Source organism: Hippopotamus amphibius, chromosome 6, assembly GCF_030028045.1.
Source record: "Hippopotamus amphibius kiboko isolate mHipAmp2 chromosome 6, mHipAmp2.hap2, whole genome shotgun sequence".
Classification (NCBI taxonomy): domain Eukaryota; kingdom Metazoa; phylum Chordata; class Mammalia; order Artiodactyla; family Hippopotamidae; genus Hippopotamus; species Hippopotamus amphibius.
Genome location: NC_080191.1, coordinates 7,409,046 through 7,431,546, shown reverse-complemented (window position 1 = coordinate 7,431,546; position 22,501 = coordinate 7,409,046). Strand labels below are relative to the sequence as shown.

Sequence of the window (22,501 nt, the reverse complement as noted above, 5' to 3'; positions counted from 1 at the left end):
AAGATGGGGTGTGGTTCCTATACTTGGTAGGGGAGGTAGGTGGCTACCTGAGGGAGAGCAGAGTTGAGTTACACCTTTTATTTGATATGCAGAAATAAATAGGCCAAACAAAACTCTTACTTTTTTCTCCCTCATTTTTATTGTAAGTTTGCTGTGTCTCTCCAGGCTGAATCTAAAGATTCGGTGTCTTACCCAGGCCCACAGGTGAGGAAGCGGAGACCTAGAGTAGCTAAAAGGCTTCACCAAAGAAGGGAGCCCCAGAGCCAGCGAGAGAACTCGGTCCCTGAACTGTCCCCCAAGCTTTTTCTCCAGATGGTAGGGACCTCATTCCACAGGGGAGGTACTCCTCTGTGCCTGCCTTTGGGAGAAGGTGGACATCCCAGTGACCTAGGAGTGAGGGGTGGGCCGAAGTTAGGAGGGTCCTGGGTCTTGGGGTCAGACCAGGGCTCCAGTTCTGCCCAGACACTTTGCAGGGAGCAGGCAAGTTACCTTTGCACCTCCTCTTCCTCTTCTGCAGCGTAGTGGCTATGATAGTACGCGCAGGGGTGTTAGGAAGACTGAATGGCACAGCATTTGTAGATTGTCTCGTTGAGTGCCTGGTATGTGATAGGTATTTGATAATGAGACTATGACAACTCATAATCAACGAGAATGGGCCTTCTGGGCAAAGTATCCTTTCCTGAAATGGCGCCACGAGGCGCTGTCAAGGATTAAATGAGATTATGTAGGATATTTAGCATAGTGCCTGGCAGAGAGTTGGTATTCAGCATGTAAGGTAGCGGTTACACTGTTACAATGAAAATTGTTTATTACTGTGTAACAAATTATATATGTAGCTGATGAAAAACATAAATTTTGGAAGTCACTGTTTTAAATGGCATTTCCTCACCAACCATTTAAAAATTGTTTTACAACCACAGTCATTGGTTATATTGATAAAGAATGGCTTAATTTTATAATTAATGTTACATTTTTTATTTAGTCCTGGCTCGTGGTCTTTTATACCTGTATAGTAACACATTTCTTCAGCATTGTCATGTAACTGTTCCATATAATGTCATTATATTAATTAATTTTTAAATAAACTTTTAATTTTAGAATAGTTTAGATTTAGAGACAGCTGCAGGTAGTGCACAGAATTTCCATATATCCTCTGCCCAGTTACTCCGTGTTAAATCTTAACATTACCATGTATATTTGTTACAACTAATGATCCAGTATTGGCACATTATTATTTACTAAACTCTGTACTTCATTCTGATTTCATTCATTTTTCCTAATGTTCGTTTCCTGTTCTCAGATCACATCCAGGACACCATATTATAATTAGTCTTCATGGCTCCATATCCGTGTCTTGGCTGTTACAGATCCTCAGACTCTGTTGGTTTTTGATGACTTGAACAGTTTTAAGGAGTGCCAGTCAGGTATTTTATACACTCTTCCTGAGTTTGGGTTTGTCTGGTGTTTTTATCATGGTTTGACTGGAGTTATGGGTTTTGGGAAGATGACCACAGAGGTGCAGTGCCCTTCTCATCACATGAGAGTTCATGCTCTCAGCATGATCACTTGGCTGCATAAATTATTTGGATTTTTTTTGTACAGATTTCTCTCTTCTCTGTTTATTTATATTGTAATTATTTATACCAATGTGGATTCATGGTTAGAATCCAGTGCTTTGTTGCTCAGATTATTCCAGCTTTAGCCAGTGGGAACTCCTGTGTCTTTTTAACATGCCAGCATTGGTGTGTGTGTGTGTGTGTGTGTGTGTGTGTGTTTCCTGTTCTTATTGGGGTATAGTTGTTTATGTTTTTTTGTTTTTTGAACACTTCCTCACTTGCTGTACTTAAAAGATACTCCAAGCTCATGTTACATCTTCCTTGCCCCTGTCCTGGAATCAGTCATTTCTCCAAGAAGTCCTAATTTTTGCTACCTTTAAAGTTTTAAACATTCGTCTTGTTTCTTTTTAAACTCTTGAATATTTTGTGTGCACTTGGCATAGTGTAAGCCCTTTTGTTTTTCCTCTCAACTTTGACACAGGTTTTCATCTTTCAGATATCCCTGGCCTTAGTCCCAGAGTTCTCTTTACTTAAGCCTAAAACAACCTTTGAATGAATCGTCACTTTTATGTTGCTTTTCTTTTTTTCTTAATTTATTTATGTATTTACTGGATTTTATTTTATTTTTATTGGTTGTGTTGGGTCTTTGTTGCTGCACATGGGCTTTCTCTAGTTGCAGAGAGTGAGGGCTACTCTTCATTGTGGTGTGTGGGCTCCTCGTTGTGGTGGCTTCTCTTGTTGCAGAGCATGGACTCTAGGCATGTGGGCTTCAGTAGTTGCGGCACATGGGCTCAATAGTTGTGGCTCACGGGCTCTAGAGCGCAGGCTCAATAATTGTGGTGCATGGGCTTAGTGGCTCCGAGGCATGTGGTATCTTCCTGGGGCAGGGCTCGAACCTGTGTCCCCTGCGTTGGCAGGCAGATTCTTTTTTTTTTGCTGTGCGTGGGCTTTCTTTTAGTTGTGGTGAGTGGGGGCTACTCTTCGTTGTGGGGTGTGGGCTCCTCATTGCCGTGGCTTCTCTTGTTGCAGAGCCCGGGCTCTAGGCGCATGGGCTTCAGTAGTTGCAGCACATGGGCCCAATAGTTGTGGCTCATGGGCTCTAAAGCGCAGGCTCAGTAGTTGTGGTGCACGGGCTTATTTGCTCCACGGCATGTGGGATCTTCCTGGAGCAGGGATCGAACCCATGTCCCCTGCATTGGCAGGCAGGTTCTTAACCACTGCGCCACCTAGGAAGTCCCATTGCTTTTCTTTAGATATTTTTTTGGTTTGCATTTCATTGTAAATTGCAGCCACGATGAGACTGAAGTGGTGCTTATTTTCACTTCCTGTATGGAAAGAAGTGCTCCCTGCATCAGCACTCCTGTACAACCAGGTGCATCTAGGAAGAGCTTTTATCCCCTTTTGATTGTCTCCTTGCTTCTCTGTACACATACAATCTAGCATTGATTTACAAAGCTTTGGATCAAGATTTAAATATACTCACATTTTTTGTTTTTGGAGGCATTAGAACTGGCAAAAATAAGAAAGAACACTTGAAAATGTCTTTTTCTTTGTCCTCTTGTTTTTAAGTACTGCTTGAAGTAAAATTGCAGAAATAAAAGAAATACTCATATTTGTCTTTTATCTATAGTATGACTCATATGTTTTTAAATACCTAAAACTTCTTTCTTTTTTTTTCTTTGTTTTAGTTCTTTTTGGATAGTCTTCTGGTTAACGAGAAGTGAAGAATAATAATATGAAGTTTTAAAAGCATTTGGTAGTATTTATTTATATGGTTTTATGATTTTATTTTCTGAAAGGCTTCATCTGAAAACATTTTTTAAATAGCTTATAATTATTTTTATTGCTAATGATGAGCAGAGGGTATCCATACGGGGTAATCTTTCTTCACATGTATGTTTTCTGTCTTTCTGTGCTTTTTTATTTGACCTACTTCAGGACTGATAAAGTATACCTTGTGTAAATCTGTGTGTGAAATAAAAGACTTCTGCAGGATCTGAGCCAGGCAGGCCGCATGCACTCATCTGTCTAACTCTTCCCAAGGCCGGCCCCTGCCCCTTTCTCCTGTGAAACATATCAACGGATGCTCACAGCACTGTGAATGCTTGTGACTAACGGGCTCTCTCTAGAAGGCCTGTGATTTTCTGTTCCCACCAGTTGAACTGTACGCTTATCAAGAGTTCCTGGTTTGTTCCTAAATCTTTTTAGGTCTATTGTACCTTTTAATTGTAATTACAGAATTTAGTAAACTATTATAGAAATATATGAGATGTGAATGCAAAAGAGAATTGTAGTTTCTGTATAAACTAATTTGGAATGCTTTGGAAAGTTTCAAGATAGGTCATGAAAAGAAAATTACCACCAAATTAGAGATCAGAGAGAATTGTTGAAGTTTAGGCAATCTAGAAAACCTTTAAATTCTTGTTCCGTTTTAAAGACATAGAGAGTGGAGATGGCAGATGCAGCACTTTGGTTGTTGTATACGTGATGAAGTTGACTCTTGACTTCTCTCAGGGACCCACACTAAAAGACCAGGCTGAGGTCTCATCAAACTCATGGCAGATTTAAACCCATTCATGGGTTTAAAGTAAAAATAAAATGTTTTTTTGTGTGTGTCAATTATCTATTGTAATTTAACAAACCATACCAAAGCTTAATGGCTTAAAGTAAAAAACATTTATTATCTGTTATGGTATTGAGTGGTTCTTCTGCTTTTCATGGTGTTGGCTTGGGCTCAGGGACAGCTGGAAGGTCCAAAATAGCCTCACTCACAAGCTAGCAAGTTGGCACTGGCTGTCAGCTGGGATGGGAGCTCAGCAAGACTTTGACCTAGCTGATTTCTCCTTCATGCAGCCTCTCCACCTGGCTAGTTAGGCTTCGAAGACCATGGCAGTCTCAGGGGAGTTGGATTTCTTACATGGCGGCTAGCATACCCTGGAGTACAAAGGTGGCCTTCTTAAGGTTTAGGCCTGGAATGGGCCCAGAGTCACTTTTGCTACAAAACCCCTTGGTTAAAGCAGGTCACAGGGTCATCCCGCATTCAAGAGGTGGTGCTTATACAAGGATGTGAATACTGGGAGGCCACCAAAGTAACAGCCACCACAGATGTTTCAAAATTTTTATTTGCATGTCTCACTTTTAATGTTTTTAATATATATTTTAAAAATTAACTGCCTGACCATAAGTCCCAGTGATACTGGATAAGAAGGCTTCCAGTAAATGAAAGTGTTTGTAAGCAAACATAGTAATTTGATTAAAACTTGTATTCTTACTTAGAAGTGTGGGAACGTAGGGATTTCAGCCCATGCTATTCTGATTCCAAAACCATTATTCCTTATACCATATCCATTGCTACTGTTTTGGTCAGTAGATAGTCATATTGGCACCTAGGGTTACAGTATCACTTAAATAACATTGTCAGAAGTCAACAACCTTTAATTCTTGTAGCCTTTAAAAATTTACATTCTTCAAATAAGTGATTTTATTAAAATAGAATTTAGATAATAAATAAAGTATCAAAGATAAAATTATTAGCCTCACAAACCTATTTATGCAGCAGATAGTTATTGGGCATGTGATCTGCACCAGGCACTGTTCTAGACACTGGAGAAACAGTGGTAAAGGGGACAGATGAGGTCCCTGCCCTCATGGAGTTTTGGGTCTAGTTGGGATAGTTTCTTGTCATTTCCATAGGAAATCTTGTTTTTAAAATATCTACTTTTGTTTAAAAAAGTGAATTTTAGTTAAAAAAATACTGAAGAATAACAAAGACTTGCTAGGTTTGCAAAGACCCTACACTCTGAATCAATGCAAGAATTAAATAGTGAATGTTGGATAAGCTTGAGATTTGATAACAGCTTACCTCCAGGTAAGCTGATAAATGTTCAGCTACGGATGGTTAGTAGAGATCAGCTAATTATTAATTGGCTCTTACAATACAAACCAACCATACGACCTAAAACTTAGCTTAGCTCCTTTAATTTATACTGCAGGCCAAGCAAACTATTGTATATAAGTTCTTTAAAAAAGAAACTTAGAAAATCCAACCTCTCTGCCTACTCCTTCTCCCTTTCCCGTATTAGCAAAAGCCTCCCTTTAATTATTACTTAACAGAAAATAGGTTAATGGGGAGGTAGTGGAGATAACCTTTATGTTTAAGGACTTTGCTAAAGAACTTTTAATGAAGTTTTTTTTTCTTTTTTTTTTTTTTTTTGTTTCCTTAGAGCTTTTGCAAAACCACAGATGTTTTCAAGCTCATCTAATCCAACTTCATCATTTTATAGATGAGCTATTTCAGGCACCATGTCAGAGCAGAACTATTTAACCCCAAGTTATTTGAATTTTTGTCTTCCACACGTTTCATTTAAAAACTATACCAAACCTCCCTGGGTTGAGTTTAAGACATACTTTTCTTAGACCAGATTCTATTGTCAAGTGAATGGTACTTGAGCAAAGTTTTATGTTAAAATAATGCAACGTTGTTTTCTGTGACTGTCAGAAGTTTAGTACCAGAAAGACATTTCACATTTGTATGTTTTTAAACACAAGTAAGAAAAATGTTTTAGGGCAGCTGATGTAGACCTTGTACTACTTTCCTCATCCAAAATAATTGGTATCCATGGGAACATTCTGAACCAGTCAACTGACCGCATTAGCTCATCTCACATGAGCTAATACAAAATGAGGTTTGGATGCTTTTGGTTAGGTAATTGAAATGATGCAAGTTCTTTTGAACTTACCACTAGTATTTATTTTTCTACATTTTGTGTCTAAATTTTTTTTTTTTAAAGAAAAAAAGGAATAAACTTGAGCTCAATTTCCCCTCCTTACCAGCCCTGTCCCCTCGACCCCATTGTGTATTGTTTCTTAGCTAAAGCTTCCAAACTGAGTCGTTTTTCTCTGGCTGCTCTTAAGGTTTTTGTCTTCATTACTGGTTTTTAGCATTTCAATTATGACGTGCGTAATCAGAAACTGCTCGTTTTCTTATAGTTCTTCTGCTTGGAGTTTGCTGAGCTTCTTAAATCTTTGAGCTTCTGGTTTTCTTCAGATTCGGATAATTTTCAGGCCTTATTTTTTTTAAGATTTTTTTCTGTTCCTCCCTTTCCTCACTTAAAACTCCAGTGACACATATGTCACACTGTATTGTCCCATGGATTACTGATGCTCTGCTCTTTCCCTTTCTTTCTCTTTCTTTCTTGCTTTCTTTCTTTCTGTCTGTCTGTCTGTCTTTCCTGAGTTTTTTTCTCTCTGATTAACTTTGGGTAGTTTCTATTGCTGTATATTCAAGTTTACTGATCTTTTCTTCTGTTGTATCTAATCTGCTTTAATTTCTTCCAGAGTATTTTTCATTTCAGGTGTATTTTTCATCTCTGCAAGTTCTACTTGAGTCATTTCTGGTCTATTTCTATTGAGTTTTCTCCTTATTTGGGTTGTATTTTCCTCTTCGTATATATTCGTAGGATGACAGATACTGTGAATAAATATTTATTGGGTGCTAGATTTTTCAAAAAAAAATTCCTTTAAATAACGTTGGACTTTTTTTTAAGATTCATTATTTATTTATTTTATTTTTAATTTTTGGCTGCATTGGGTCTTCATTGCTGTACGCAGGCTTTCTCTAGTTGTGGTGAATGGGGGCACTCTTCGTTGTGGTATGCGGGTTTCTCATTGCAGTGGCTTCTCTTGTTGTGGAGTACAGGCTCTAGGCATGCAGGCTTCAGTAGTTGCGGTGTGTGGGCTCAATAGTTGTGGCACATGGACTTAGTTGCTCTGTGGCATGTGGGATCTTCCTGGCTCAGGGATCGAACACGTGTCCCCTGCATTGGCAGGCAGATTCTTAACCACTGCGCCACCAGGGAAGCCCTGGACTTTGTTCTAACATCTTATTACGTTACTAATTTACTTGGATGGACTGTAAACCAATAACATTTCCCATAGGTATGAACACCATCTTGACTGAGTTGAGTAAATCTTAAGAAAGTATTAAATGCATAGCTTCATCTTTGTGTAATGCCTCTCCTAAAATTCATTTTAATTATGAATTATAAATATAGTGACTGGCAGCACACAGCATTTCTCCTACCTCATTTCCTGTGATGCACAATGAATAAGGAGGGATGAGATGTATTGTTTTACTGATTTTAATATATTGTTTATGACAGTATTCATCTTCACTTCCATGTGATTCTTTGTTTGCTGCTAGAATCATTAAATAATTTGGAAATACTTTGAAATCAGTAGTTTATTGTGACTTTTTGTTTTGTAATACATGCAGGTTTGAAAACAAAAGATATTCAACTTCTGTAGAACTATTACGGGGATTTTTTTCTTCTTTTGTTTGGAGAGTACAGCCAAATGACTTTTTCCATGTGTAAAGAAATAATTTGTCCACAGTTGGAGGACAATACAACACAAATATCTTTTTCTGTTTCCCCAAATTAAATTTTTCATAAAAGTTAACTTTTTTTAAAAAATATATGCTTTCCTCTTTTTATCTGCTAAAGCACAGGACCTTATAGATAAGACAGGAGTGCTTATTTAAACAACTAAACTCTCCTGTCCTGAGATCATGACAGTCCTCAGGGCAGGGAGCTTGCCTCTAGAGACTTGGCTTGGTGAAGTTTGGACATTTTTAGTCCCTCTTCAAAAAAGCCTCTTCCACTTTCACTTTACATTTTATTAAATCATTCATTCACATAATACTACTGGATACTAGTAAAATATCCCATTTTTAAATGCCTGTTTGATGCTTTAGTATTTTCTGCATAGCCCTTTATTTCCATTATTTTGTTTTGTTTCTTGAATATTCACAACTGAATTTCCTGAAATATTTTAGAATATTGACCTTACAAATTCTAAATTCATGTACTCAGTCACCCATCCAGTAAGGCTGGGACTTGGCCTTAGGTCTTCTGCCTCTGAAGTTCATACTCCTCACTGCAGAGGAGGTGTTCTGAACCCGGTCTGATTTGCTCTTTCATACTGACTCCATTTAATAATATATGAAATATATTATTGTGGAAAAACACTGAATGGTTTTGAGCACTATGCTGGAAACTATTGGAGATACAAAAGTAATAAAATACAAAGTCCTTCCTTACTACTGACTTTATCTTAATGGGAAAGAAAAGAGTTGTAATACTGAATTGGAAAGAATTTAAAGGGACTTCTCTAGTGGCACAGTGGTTAAGAATCCACCTGGCAATGCAGGGGACATGGGTTCGATCCCTGGGCTGGGAAGATCCCACATGCCTCGGAGCAACTAAGCGCGTGCATGTGCCACAACTTCTGAGCCCATGAGCCACAACTACTGAAGCCTGAGAGCCTAGAACCTGTGCTCTGCAACAAGAGAAGCCACCACAGTGAGAAGCCTGAGCACCACAGCAAAGAGTAGCCCCCACTTGCCGCAACTAGAGAAAGCCTGCACACAGCAACAGAGACCCAGCACAGCCTAATTGAAGAAATAAATTAAAAAAAAAAAAAGAATTTAGAAGATGTTGAAAGTGTTAAAATGGTGTCTGGTCCTGTCCATGCTGAACTCAAAGGCAGACGTCTCTTTTCAAGTTGAGCCGGTGTGCGGAGAGCTCAGGTTCCCTCTGTGGGTGCCCTGCGAGTAACAGCGGCTTCCCAGGCCTGTGGTGAGGGGGGTGCCAGGCACTTAGTGAACCCTCATTCTGATGTTGCTCTTGTTAAGCAGCCACTGTTGGATTTAATCCCTGCAGGTATGGAGTTTAAATATTTATTGTCCTTATTTTATGTATGTGCAGTGTGGAGATTTTAGATAACATGGCTGAGGCCCAGCCAGGATTTGAACCTTAAGTCCCTCATGCTACGAAGCCTACGCTATTCATTCCAGAGCCTGTGCTAGTAACCACCAGACCGTATGGAAGTGAGATCAGCCATGTCATTTATAGCCATGTCTTTTATCAGCTGAATCAGCTATTTTGCAGTAAGTGTAGAAGAAATGGATATAGGAAATTTCAAGTTAATTTATAAGTAATGTTATTTGTTCTGTGACTTTGTGAGACAAATAATGTAGCTCGCCTGAGGGAATAGGAACATTTAAAACTTATTTCTAAATTTGCTCACAGTTTAATTTGATTCAGTTAGCTTTCAGAATATTCCACCTGCACGTCTGATTGTGTGCACATGTATGTGTAGAGGGTGTGTACTCACAACATCTAGAGTGGTCTTCTCTGGTTAAAAAAATCAGATTTTGACCTCTCACAAGGATTCTTTAAAGGTTTCAGTATTGTAAATTTCAGTAGTCCTGCAGCCTTTTTATTTTTGAAAGATAAGGATTTTTGTTAGTCCTTTCAGTAACAATGGTATCAAACCATTTAGGATGGGTTTTTTTTCCCCCTCATGATTTTGAAATAGCTTTGATTTTATAATAGGACATGTAAATCACCAGGGAGAAAACTGGTTGTATCTTGGATTTAGTTTGGAGTTATGTTTGTAAAATTTTGAAGTATGTTTTATAAAGAATATTCAGAATAGGGTAGATTGTAAGGGTGGTGTGGATTTGAAAGGAACTTCATGATTGATTCCTTCCAGTTTGCTGTTTTGGAATTGTATTTGTTCTCAGTTTGTATGATTAAATTTTATTTTGTTAGCTTTGTAAAAAATAGAACTTTATCAAAGTAGTGGTATTATCTGAGAAGTCTCCTGGGGACAGAGAATTGGGAGGAAGTTTTCAGAGGCCAAGTTAATGAGGAATTACATTTTGAAGGTGAAGAGAAATTCATCCCCTTTTCTTCTCCCACAGGATCCTTCTCCCCCACACCCCACCTGAGCGCTGTACTGTAGTGTTTATCAGAGAACACAGAAGCCCTGACCTTCCACGTGTCATCCGTGCTCTCTGCTCAGCTGCTCAGGTCATGCTTTCTGTTCTGTGTGCTTCACAAAGAGAAAGCAGCGGGGCTCCGAAGTCAGGGCAGGACTTGCCTGCTCAGCAGTTAAGCTTGTCACTGACTAGCACCCAAGTGATGCCGAGTTCTGCTGATATGCGTCTTCTAGTCCTTTGCTCTTTTTTCCCTAATCCTTAAGTTTTTAAACATCATTTATGTTAGAATTCTCCAAACAACAGGAACTGCACATCAGTCCTCCTTGTTCGTGGTGAGAGCAGGAACACAGTCCTTACGTTCTCCTTGTGAGTTTCCACAAGTACAAATGGAGAAAGATTACAAGGCTGAGGAGGGGTTGTATCCACAGAAAAGTGTTATGGAGAGTTCTTAGAAATTTCATGTAGTTTAAATTTGAACTTGCTTAATATGTCACTGAATATTTTCTCTGCTGGTTGTCTTTCATAGACAAGAGTACACATTGGGAGACTCAGCTTGCAAGAATTCTGAATCTGATCCTGAGGACTTTTCAGATGAAACAAATACAGAGAACATGTATGGCACCTCTCCTCCCAACACCCCTCGGCAGATGAAACGCATGTCAACCAAACACCAGAGGAATAATGTGGGGAGGCCCACCAGTCGAGCTAATTTGAAAGGTAAGTCTCATATGTATCTTACAAAGAAGTATGTGAGAGGGTGTGGCACGGTTGGTATATAATCTTTATGTAACATGTAACTATTGACAGATGCTTTCTACAATAATGTTAGTTATTCCTTAGTTTAAATTTGATTTTACTCTGCCTCAGAATTTTATTTTTAAATATTTGAATTATCACCATTAGCAGTATTGTTAATAAAAGAGTAAATAATTCTCCAGAGATAGAAAGGTGTGTCCTGAGTAGTTATTAAAGTTAGTGTGTAGGCTGTGGAAGAGGCCAGATGTGGATGAATCAGCGACCTTGTCCGGGACAGCTGCTGGTATACCAGACAGATGGCCTTCTTTTATTCTTTGAATCTCTTAGGCTGAAACTTCTAGATTCTCTCTTCCAGACATGATATATTTGGCAGTTTGGGAGAGGCAGGGCCAGGCTTTCTTCCCCAGGGTTCCCTAGGCAGCCTGAGACCTGTGCTTTGCCTGTGACCGTGATGTTGCCCTCGTGTACAGGGCCCTCGTTCCCACGAAGCACAGTGCCTGGGTGGTATCCCACCTTATAACTATGCACAGAACCTGCATTTTACTTTTTGTTTGGAATCCCAAAGCCCAGTTAGTGTTCTGCTCCTGTTTTCATTTCTTCCTTCCTCCAAGCACGTCACAGCTGTCTGTTCTGAGGCTGAGGAATTGCATCACGCTGACTTGCTTCCAGGTACCTACTTTCTGGCATGGAACCTCAGGTCATCGAAGCCTCACGGTTTTAGAGTTTCTCTGTTAATTTCAGCAAACCACTTGTCCTGAAACTGACCTCATAGCTTCCTAGAATTCATCTGCCTATTACTATGCAAGATAGTAGCTCTTTATCTCCTCTGAGAAATTGCTGCTTATCACGTGTTCTCCCTACTGAAGACAAGACTCATTCCCGTTTATCCCTTTCTGTAGCCCGTGTCCTTCCTCTCTTTCTGGCCAGGTTGCCTTTCCCACACATTTCTTCCACACGTTGGTCTCTCACAGTGGATGTCAGCAGGCTCATCCTGTGTCCCTATGGTATCTCTTCCTCAAGAAAGAAGAAGGGTAGGAGAAATGGACTTCATTGTACTTATTTGCTTGAGTGGAATCTTATGCAAGGAGAAATTCCTAAGTAGTAAATAGTTTTTCTTTTCCACAAGGAAGAATTCTTTTACTTTCTTTTAAAACTTTATTTGTGGTAGAATGTTAACCTATGGCCTATATTTACCCTCTTTGGAAAGTAATAGCTTTCGATTGCAGTATATTATCTTTAAAATCAGTCCTTATCCATTTTCTCAAAGAAGTTTCTCAAATGCCTTCAGAAGTTCCTTACCTAAACTAGTATCAGTGAAGCAGCATCTACTGAACCAATATTAGTTAATACATACTTGCTTTGTGGTTGTGAAATGCGATGATGCCAATAGGATATCTGCTTTTTCTTTACTTGTCGGTTCACACTATTTTAGAACAGGAGTTGAGAACACAGTTCCCCTATTTTATAGATTGAGAAAGTGAGGCCCAGGGTTTTAAAGCAACTTCTTAAGGCCAGAAGGCTTGAGATAGTGGCAGTACTAATTTTAAATACTTTTTTGGGGGGCCTCCCTGTGCAGCTTGGGGGATCTTCGTTCCCTGACCAAGGATTGAACCTGGGCCCGCGGCAGTGAAAGCACAGAATCCTAACCACTGGACCGCCAGGGAATTCCTAGGACTAAATTTAGAACTGGTTCTCCTCATCCTCGGTTTGGACTTTTTTCCCAGTTCAAGCTTCTCTGAATGTGGTACCTGAGATGAGTGTAGGTCTTAACTAAGCAGTCAGAAAACCAGTCACTGCATATATACACTACCAAATGTAAAATAGGTGGCTAGTGGGAAGCTGTGACATAACACAGGGAGATCAACTCGATGATGGGTGATGACTTAGAGGGTTGGGGTAGGGAGTGTGGGAAGGAGTCATGGGAGGGAGGGGTTATGGAGATATATGTATAAATACAGCTGATACACTTTGTTGTACAGCAAAAACTGGCAGAATAGTGTAAAGCAATTAAATTCCAATAAAGAGCTTGAAAGAAAAAAAGAAGGAAAACCAGTCACTGGATACTTGTTGAGCTCCTGCTGTCCTTCTGGGCTGTGTCAGAGAGGTAAGGTTGTCTCTTTTCCTCCTCAGCTTTTTTCAGTTGTTTATTCCATAAAATTACAGAATTTTTGATCTGGAAGGGGTCTCAGAGACCACTTTGATTCCTATCATTTTGCAGGTGAAGAGGGTATGCTCATAAACCTTTTGACTTGTAGCTATCTAATAGCAGACCCAGGGCACCAAAGTTCTTAATAACTTATGTTTTTTTGTTATTGCAAAAGATTATGTTTGTCATAGGGAGTTTGGAAAATACTGATAAAAAGAAATAAAAATACCCATAAACCCAATATGCAGAAATAACAACCTTTACTATCTTTCTTTGCCTTGTAGTCTCTTTGCTTGTGTATATTTGTGTTGTCACACTGTATCATACTATATTTACTATTTTATAGCTGGCCTCCTTTTTCATTTAATGTTTTGTGAACTTTCTGTGTTGTAGAACAACCTGTGCTGTTCGTTTAAATGGCTGCTGAGTCAGTGGTAGCAGCATTTGCCCAGTTATCACTTCCAGTTCTTGAGTGCTTACCTAATAAGCACTGTGCTTAGCTCCACAAAAGAGTTACCTTTTATTTTTAAAATTTTTTTAATATATATTCTTTTTTAAAGAAATTTATTTATTTTTTTACTTATTTATTGGCTGTGTTGGGTCTTTGTTCCTGCACATGGGCTTTCTCTAGTTGCAGTGAGCGGGGGCTACGATTCATTGTGGTGCGGGGGCTCCTCACTGCAGTGGCTTCTCTTGTTGCAGAGCACGGGCTAGGTGCTTGGGCTTCAGTAGTTGCAGCACACGGGCTCAGTAGTTGTGGTGCATGGGCTTAGTTGCTCTGCGGCATGTGGGATCTTCTTGGAGCAGGGATGGAACCCGTGTCCCCTGCATTGGCAGGTGGATTCTTAACCACTGTGCCATCTAGGAAGTTCCCCAAAGAGTTACCTTTTAAATATCATAATAACCCAATGAGATGTAGGTTCTATATATTACTATTCAATTTACGGTTGAGGAAATGGCATAGACAGTTTCTAGGGTGTGTAGTTTTCACTCTCCCAGTCATGCATACACTAGAAAGTGGTATGTTTGCCATCTGGTGAACTGTTTTTGTCAACATTCTTGTTCATGAATACCAAAAAAAGATGGAAATGAAGCACGCATGTTGGGTGGGTGGGCCGTGTTACTCTCTTGGTGATGGGGTGTTTGTGTTGAGCGGGTAGAACCGTGCCTGAGAGTTCACTGGCTTCAGGCCTGCAGCAGCAGAGCGTGGTGGACAGGAGCACAGGCTTGGTCGTCTGGATTCCCATCCTGGTTCTGCCACCTTCTGTGTGTGCAACCTCCGTGTCTCATTTTCTTCCTCAGTGAAATAATCTGCCTTATCGTGTTGTGAGGATTGTGTGTTCAGTAAGTACTAGCTGTCATTATTATTGCTGTGAGCTGAAGAGTTCTTTCTCACTCTGCCTTGAATTTTAAAGTAGAATTAAATGATTATATCATTGCATGTATCCTTATTAGTGGGTGCCCCCACTGTCAGACACTGAGTCTTAAGTCACGTGGTTACCAAGGTGTGGAGTTGGGACTCCAGCCTGGGTCGGTCCTGTCTGGGTTACCCGTTCCTCGTGGCTCTTCCTCGCTCCCTTCCTTCTTCTCACTGTGTGTGTTGCCATCACCGTTACTTTTTCACTGGTCTTTCTTTCCTCTCCGCCCTCCCTTTCTGTTTGCCTTCACCTCTCTTTCCTTTCTTCTACTCCCTCTTCATATCGCTTTTTCCTTCCTCCCTTCCGTTTCCCCTCTTATTTCTCCTTCCTTTTTTCCACTGACTCAACTTCAGGGACTTCACAGGCAGGTGCTGTGTTAGATGATGGATAAGCCCTCGCTCATTTCCAGGAGGAATCACAGAGATGACAAGCAGGCAGTCCCATCTTCTGTGGTAGAACAGGCTGGCAGGGTGGGTGCGCTGCCCCGGGTGCCACAGGAGGGAATTGAGCAGAACTGGGTGGAGCAAGTGGCGTTTGTGCTGTGACCTGAAGGCTGAGTCAGGGAGACCAGTATTTCACACTCGTTTGTCATTCATAATAGTACATTGGTCTCTCAGTATATTCAAGAGCTTTTTAGAATTAATTAGATTGGCCAGATTTATTTTAAAAGCTTTCCAGGGAAATATGAACTGGTGCATTATTTCTTTCTCTCTGCAGCAAGCAAAGGCTGCCTGAATCATACTCTTCACTGCACTGAAAGTTGAACTCATATTTTTAATTAATGTCACCAATAATATTTTCATTTTTCTGCTTATCTATTGTTGGGTGACAAACCACCCCAAAACTTAGTATTATGAAAGAGTGTCCGTTTTCTTGTGCTCACAGTTCTGTGGGTAGAGTGGCCACTGACACTGTTGTCATGAGATATGATATGATTCTTTAAATATTCTTATTATCATAGGCTCAAAATATCCAACTGCTGTTGTTACAGCCTTATTTTTTAATACATAGAAATTTAGTACCAGGCAGCCTCTGACCAACTGGCGGGAAATCGAGGGTTCCCGTGAGAGAACTGCTCACAGGACTCAGGGACACACTTTGCTTATATTTATCAGTTTATTACAAAGGACTCAGGAACAGCCACAAGGAAGAGACATCGTGCAGGGCAAGGATGGGAGGGCGACGTGGAGCGTCTCTGCCTCCCCAGGATGACATCCTCCCAGCACCACGAGGTGTTCACCAGCCTGGAAGCTCAGAGGATCCCCTAGTTGCAGAGTTTTGATAGAGATTCATCTGCAGACCCCTCCCCCTGCCCCCACGCCTTCCTGGGAAGTCAGGTTGTGGATGGGGCTGCACGTTCCAGCTCTAATCACTGGTCCTTCTGTGACCAGCCCCATCCATCCTCAGGCCCTCCAAGGGCCCCACCCTAAGTTGCCTCATTAGCATAAGTGTAGGTATGATTGATAGGGGCTCCTTATGAATAAAAAAGACACTTCTATCAGGAAATTCCAAGGGTTTTAGGAGCTCTGTGTCAGGAACCTGGACAAAACCCAAATATATTTTTTATATTAAAAATCAGAATTCAGTCGAGTAAATTTGAAGATTTGATTGGCTTTATTCATGAATGGGACAGCATTCCACCTAACAAGTAGAAGGGTCCTCCGAGTGGTTTTGCAAAAATGGAAGGGATTTTATAGGAAAAAGGGTGGAGTAAGGGAGCCGTTAGCAAAAGAAAAGAAAGGATTGTTTTTAGACTGGACATCTTTTTTTATCGGGGTGGGGGTGGGATGGCAGGGGTTTTATCATGCAGATTACCTATTCCTCTGGGGGATTATAGAGGGCCTACTTGACTGATTACTTTATTGGTACTGACCAGAAAATTCCAGATGGTTCAATTAAAATTACATTTCTGAGAGAGGTTGAAACCGCAGTGAAATAATGTATAAAATGTAGGTTTGCTATCATGGGCTTTTAGCATGCGAGTGACACCACGTGGAGCCTGTGGTTTTCTTTCTAATGCTTATTACAGCCCGATGAGCAACATCAAATACTAGCAAAGATATGAGGAGACAGCAGCTCTCTTACAAGGCTGCTGGGAGTGCAAATTGTCTCAATCCCTGTGTGGAAGTGATTTGTTAATATAGGCGGCTTGAGGTTGGTTATATCCGTCACCCAAACAAACGCACTTTTGGGAGTAGACCTTAGAGAAGTTCCTGCAAATAAACATGAGAAGTTCTGCAGAAAGACTCGTGTCACTCACTGCGATTTCCTTTCATAATATGCAAGTGGGTGACCACGAGACAGGAAAGTTCAGAACAGTGTCTGTCCCACTGGTTGGTTGTCTGAGATAGGGGAGGCCTGAGGAGGGGGCCTAGGGATGCAGGGCAAAGGTGAGGTCACCTTTGCCTGCAGTGTTTCATTTCTTTGTACTGATGGACTTTAGATGTGTTTAAAATTATTTTATTCAACTTTTGCATTTTCCTGATTTTTGTTTCCCTGGGAATGTTAAAGATATTTTTGTTTCCAAAATGTTAACTTTTTGCTTTTAGAAGCTGTGCTAAATATATAACAATGTTATAATATCTAGGTAAAGATGGATAGCTCTTTATTGCCTAAAAAATACCAGCTATGTGACATCCTGACGGGTATAATCTACCAGTTCAGCTCTTGAATTAACTCGCCGACCAGGCTTGATTTCATACTTTGATGAGTAAACAGAATTTAACTGTGGTGTTATTTCAAATCATATTTTTGGATAATGGTAAATAACTACCAAACTACAGCAATTAAGATTTTGATAAGTTTTAGATAATAATTACCCGTGTGTAGCTGTTTCTTCTTAAGGCTGTTTTAAGAAAGAGACAAACTATCTCATCCTTAAATTTTTGTTCTTTTGAACATAGCGGAAGGAAGGAAGTCCAGTTCATCTCATAGTTTAAGTAGGTTAAGTGAGAATGAAGACGGCCAAGTCAGAGCCCTTTTCAGGGTGGGTCTGCCTTGCAGTCATTATCAGCTGCGTTGTGCAGCCGTCATGCGCTCCTGTGGGAGCCAGGCTACCCAGCCGGTTACGCCAGAATTTGTACATACATACACGTGTGTGCATATACATGTACACACACTAATCTCCCTGTCAGTAGCAGATATCTCAAGGTTTGTGTGTGTGTGTGTGTGTGTGTGTGTGTGTGTAAATGTGTGTAATATTTCGCTGACATGGTGAGATTATCAGGTTTTGTTTTTTGTTTTACTGTGATATTCCTACAAAATTGATCTGGTAAAATGGTTATAAATCAGATTCAATCTGTATAGTTAGAGAAATGTTCATTGTGAACTACAGTGGACTTAAATGTATATTTCAGCTCTTTAATCCAAACTCAGCCTGACTTTCAAGGTTCCAGTTTATATTTCCAGTCTACCCATAATGCGTGTAGGCTCACTCTTCCAGCCAGACTGTCTTCTTTTCTGCCTTTGTGTCTTTTTGTATATATATTATCTGGCATAAAATATTCTCTTGCTTTCCTTGCTCTGCTTATTTAAGCTGAATCCATTCTTCAGGGCTTATTTAAAGCTTCTATACATTGGTCAGCCCACTGTAGTCTGTCTTCTGTGGCACTCAGCATCCTAACCTCTCCTTGGTCAGCCGGTGCAGCCCTGTGAGCAGCTCTGACAGGTGTAAAGGTGGTTGGTGGCACAAACATGGGTTAGGATCCCGGTGCTGACATTTCCCATCTGTCTGACCACCTGTGTTCTGTGGTAATCTCCATCAGAACGTTGCTGTGAAGATTACAATTTCTGTAAAGCCCTTACCTCACAAATGGGAAGATGGAATAAAGCAGTGTTTCCCCAGATGTGGTGTCATTCTAGCCAGGCTGAATCAGAGACACTGGGAGCGGGCCCAGGAATCTGCGTTGTAGCAAGAATCCAAGTGATTCTTAATGTTTACTGAAGTTTGAGAACCTTGAATTAGAAGATCTCTTAGTGCCTTTAGATTGCTGATATTGATAGTCTAGCACATCATTGCTCTAAAGATCATCTCACATTCAAAGAAAAGAGCAGAGGCTTCCCTGGTGGCACAGTGGTTAAAAATCTACCTGCCAACGTAGAGGACACGGGTTTGAGCCCTGGTCCGGGAAGATCCCACATGCCGCTGAGCAACTAAGCCTGTGCGCCACAACTACTGAGCCTGGGCTGTAGAGCCCGCAAGCCACAACTGTTGAGCCCACATGCCGCAACTACAGAAGCCCGCGTGCCTAGAGCCTATGCTCCACAAGAGAAGCCGCAGCACTGAGAAGCCTGCAACCGCAACAAAGAGTAGCCCCCATTCTCCGCAACTAGAGGAAACCCACGTGCAGCAATGAAGACCCAACGCAGCCAATAAATAAATAAATAAGTTTATTAAAAAAGTAAATAAAATAACATAAAGAGCAGATATCTGTTTCTGCTTTCTCATTTGTGAGATCGATGAGGGCCAGTGTTTTGAATTTGACGTACGTGTATGGAAGAACATAAGAACTGCAAGGACTTGGTAAAGAATACATTTTATACATATTCCAAAGAGCTGTTTCTAGGTGTGAATTGTGGGGAATTCAGTTGATTGCCTTCTATCTGTTTAAACAAGTGAACCACATCGCTTGTCATTTGTTTGCGTTCAGTTTCATCGTGTATTTTTTTGTTTTTTTCCTTTCATGTTTTTCTGATTTGGCAGGAGTTATTGGTGATTTGCCAAAGGAAACAGTAACTTCTTAGAAGGTTTGTTTTAACAGTACTAAAAAATCACACCACTTAATTTATAGCCACTTGGGAAATCAGATGTTCATTAGTCTTACTCAAGTCATTATGAACTAGTTTTGTAGTACTGTAATTAGAATTTGTATAAAACATTCTATATACTTAAAAAAAAATTTTTTTTCTGTATACTTTTGATCCGTTCTCCTTTCCAGAAACTCTGTATTCAACTTTTTGTTCATTGCAAAAGGATTTAGTATTAACAGAAAACTAACAAAGATTGGCGTTTTCCTTTTGCACGGTAGCTAAACTGGGGCTTAAGTCTGTTTTAAGTTCAGATTATGTCATTTTAATGATGTATCAATTTCCATTTATATTTTTTTTAAACCAACTTGGTTTTTTGTTTTGGAAAAACAAATAGCTTCTTCGTCCCATCTTCCCCCGTTCCCAGTGTGCTTTCTTTTCTGCACATTGTATATCCAAATACTGAGCCATTGCTTTTTGTAAATACAGAATTTCAAAAAATTGTGTAATATATCATTTTGTATGCTATAAGATAGCTTTAACAAGATTTGTATATAATCAAAAATTAGGTTTCTAGGCTTGCTAAAATCGATTCTGTTTATACAGAAAAATGAGATTGTGGCATGCCCCCCCTAAGTCCTTTTAATTGTTGGAATAAAGATCAAGGCTGAGAAGCTTCATCTCTTGGTATTTTCATGCTTTGACTATTAGCTCTATGGTAAATTTAGCGTAGATTTGGACTTCGGGTTCATAGTGCAGTCTTCTGTGTTGTTCAGGTCATCCCAGCGACTCTCAGTTAACCCTTTGTTTCCCTTAGAACCTTTAAATCAAAGCTTAGAAGAACATTTATAATTTATATAAGGAAAGTGATGCTTTTTCACTATTCACTGTTACTTTCAAGTTATAAATTATATGCAGATCGTCTCTGGCCTTTATCAGTAATGCTACCCTACATTCATTTTGTAAAGTCTTATTAGAATCCTAAACCCTAAACTAACAAAATAATTTTTTGTTACAGAAGTTTTTGACTTCTTTGACTCAGAGCATTCTTTCCTAGGTCCTCATTGTCTCTCCTCTGCACACTTTCTTGGATATTCTTATGTACACTCCTGGTATTACACAGAATCTGTATATGCTGATAATTTCCAAATCCATGTCTCTGGATTGCTCTCCTGAGCTCAAGACTCATATGCTAGTTACCTATGGACATCTCCACGTGAATGTCCCACAGGCACCTCAAATTCAATATATTAAAAAACAAACTCATTATCTTTACCTCCAATCTTACACCCTGATACCATATATATATCATTTTGTGTTTTATAGTTAGAAAGTATAGTATGATTCAATATCTTGAAAAATAAAATATAATGGAATTAAATTTGGAAACATGTTAGCTTTGCTTTCAAATAACCATTGCTTTACCAAGTAGAAATGAATGGTATATATGTGCTATATTAATAAAAGTATAAGGAACGCAGTTAAACAAAACAGCAATGAGGAGGCAAAGGGCTGGCCTGGACAGATTTTTTATAAATGAGGATTGATAAGTATTTGTAGCTAGAAACAATAAAATTGTGAAGAAATTTCTTTTTTAAAAAATTTGACTTTTTAAAAAATAAAAAAAAAATTTTATTAAGTATAATTGGTGTACAATATTATGTAAGTTTCAGATGTACAACGTAGTGATTCACAGTTTTTAAAGATTACATTTCATTTATAGTTATCATAAAATATTGGCTATATTCCCTGTGTTGTACAATATATTCTTGTAGCTTATTTATTGTATACCTAGTAGTTTGTAGCTCTTAATCACCTAACCCTGTCTTGTCCCTCCCCCTTCCTTCTCCCCCTGGTAACCACTACTTTGTTCTCTGTATGTGTGAGTCTGCTTCTTTTTTGTTATATTCACTAGTTAGTTGTATTTTTTAGATTCCTCATACAGATGATATCACACAGTATTTGTATTTCTCTGTCTGACTTATTTCACTTAGCATAATACCCTCCGGTTCTGTTCATGTTGGTGCAGATGGTGAAATTTCATTCTTTTTTTTACAGCTGAGTAGTATTCCATTGTATGTATGTATCTACACACACGCACACACGCACACTCTCTACATCTTTGTTATCCATTCATCTGTTGATGGACACTGAGGTTGATTCCATATCTCAGCAATTGTAAATAATGCTGCTGTGAACATTGGGGTGCATGTATCATTTTGAATTAGTATTTTGGGGTTTTTTTTTGACATATATCCTGGAGTGGAATTATTGGGTCAAATGGTAGTTCTATTTTTAGTTTTTTGAGAAACCTTCTGCAGTAGCTGCACCAGCTTACACTCCCACCAGCAGCGTGAGGATGCCTTTCTCTCTACCTCCTTGCCAGCAGTTGTTGTTTGTCTTGTTTTTGATGATAGCCTTTCTGAGTGAAGAGATTTCTTGAATGGACTGTATAAAAAGTTTTAAGACATTTAGAAGTAAAGTACATTAAAACTACAGATAAAAGTTCTACTGCTTAAACAGAATTGCTGATTTAAAAGATAATAGTAATAGTTTTATATTCAAATATAACACAAATCCATGCAGGCAGATAAAATCCTTTTTGATGGGTCATGAAAGAAATTGAATATAATGTCAATCAAGTTGGAGGTGCTCTTGGAAATACTTGTTTAAAAATTCTTATTTTAAAACTAATTTAATTTAAATTGGTTTGGAGATACATTGGTTTTAAACAGATTTTCTTTGGTGAATTGATTTTGGGTATATTAGTCTGTAACCATTCAAATATACCCTATTTCATCAAATCTAAAGGCATACTATTATACACTTGGGAAAAAATGCTTATAATTGATAACACAGTGTGTTCTTACACTTAGAATTTTTAATTTTTATTTAAAGAACTCTTTTATACTTCTTGATATTTAGATATAGATTTTTAAAAACCATTTATTACTATTGTGCATATAAAGGAAAATGTGAATGAAATATATTAGTGAATATGTTCCTAAAAGTTATTTATATCACCAGTAATTATAAAACATATTTGAATTTCAGAGAAGTTAAAATACAAAATGTGTGTCCTGGATTCAACGAG

The 22,501-nt window shown here is 39.2% G+C and overlaps 1 protein-coding gene across 10 annotated transcripts in view; it reads left to right on the top strand.

Moving 5' to 3' along the window:
- MAP3K4 (mitogen-activated protein kinase kinase kinase 4) overlaps nt 1–22,501 on the top strand; it is a 102,657-nt gene that overhangs the window by 17,053 nt on the left and 63,103 nt on the right. For 8 of the 10 annotated variants that reach the window (XR_009054289.1, XR_009054290.1, XM_057738683.1 and 5 more), the window contains exon 2: nt 10,868–11,058. Coding sequence is in view for 8 of the 10 variants with exons in the window: in XM_057738683.1 (XP_057594666.1) it covers nt 10,868–11,058 (191 nt within the window). In the remaining 2 variants the exon portion in view is untranslated. Of the gene's footprint in view, nt 1–1,300; nt 1,425–10,323; nt 10,433–10,867; nt 11,059–22,501 lie in introns of all 10 variants that reach the window. The other 2 variants (XM_057738685.1, XM_057738684.1) reach the window with 2 other exon arrangements.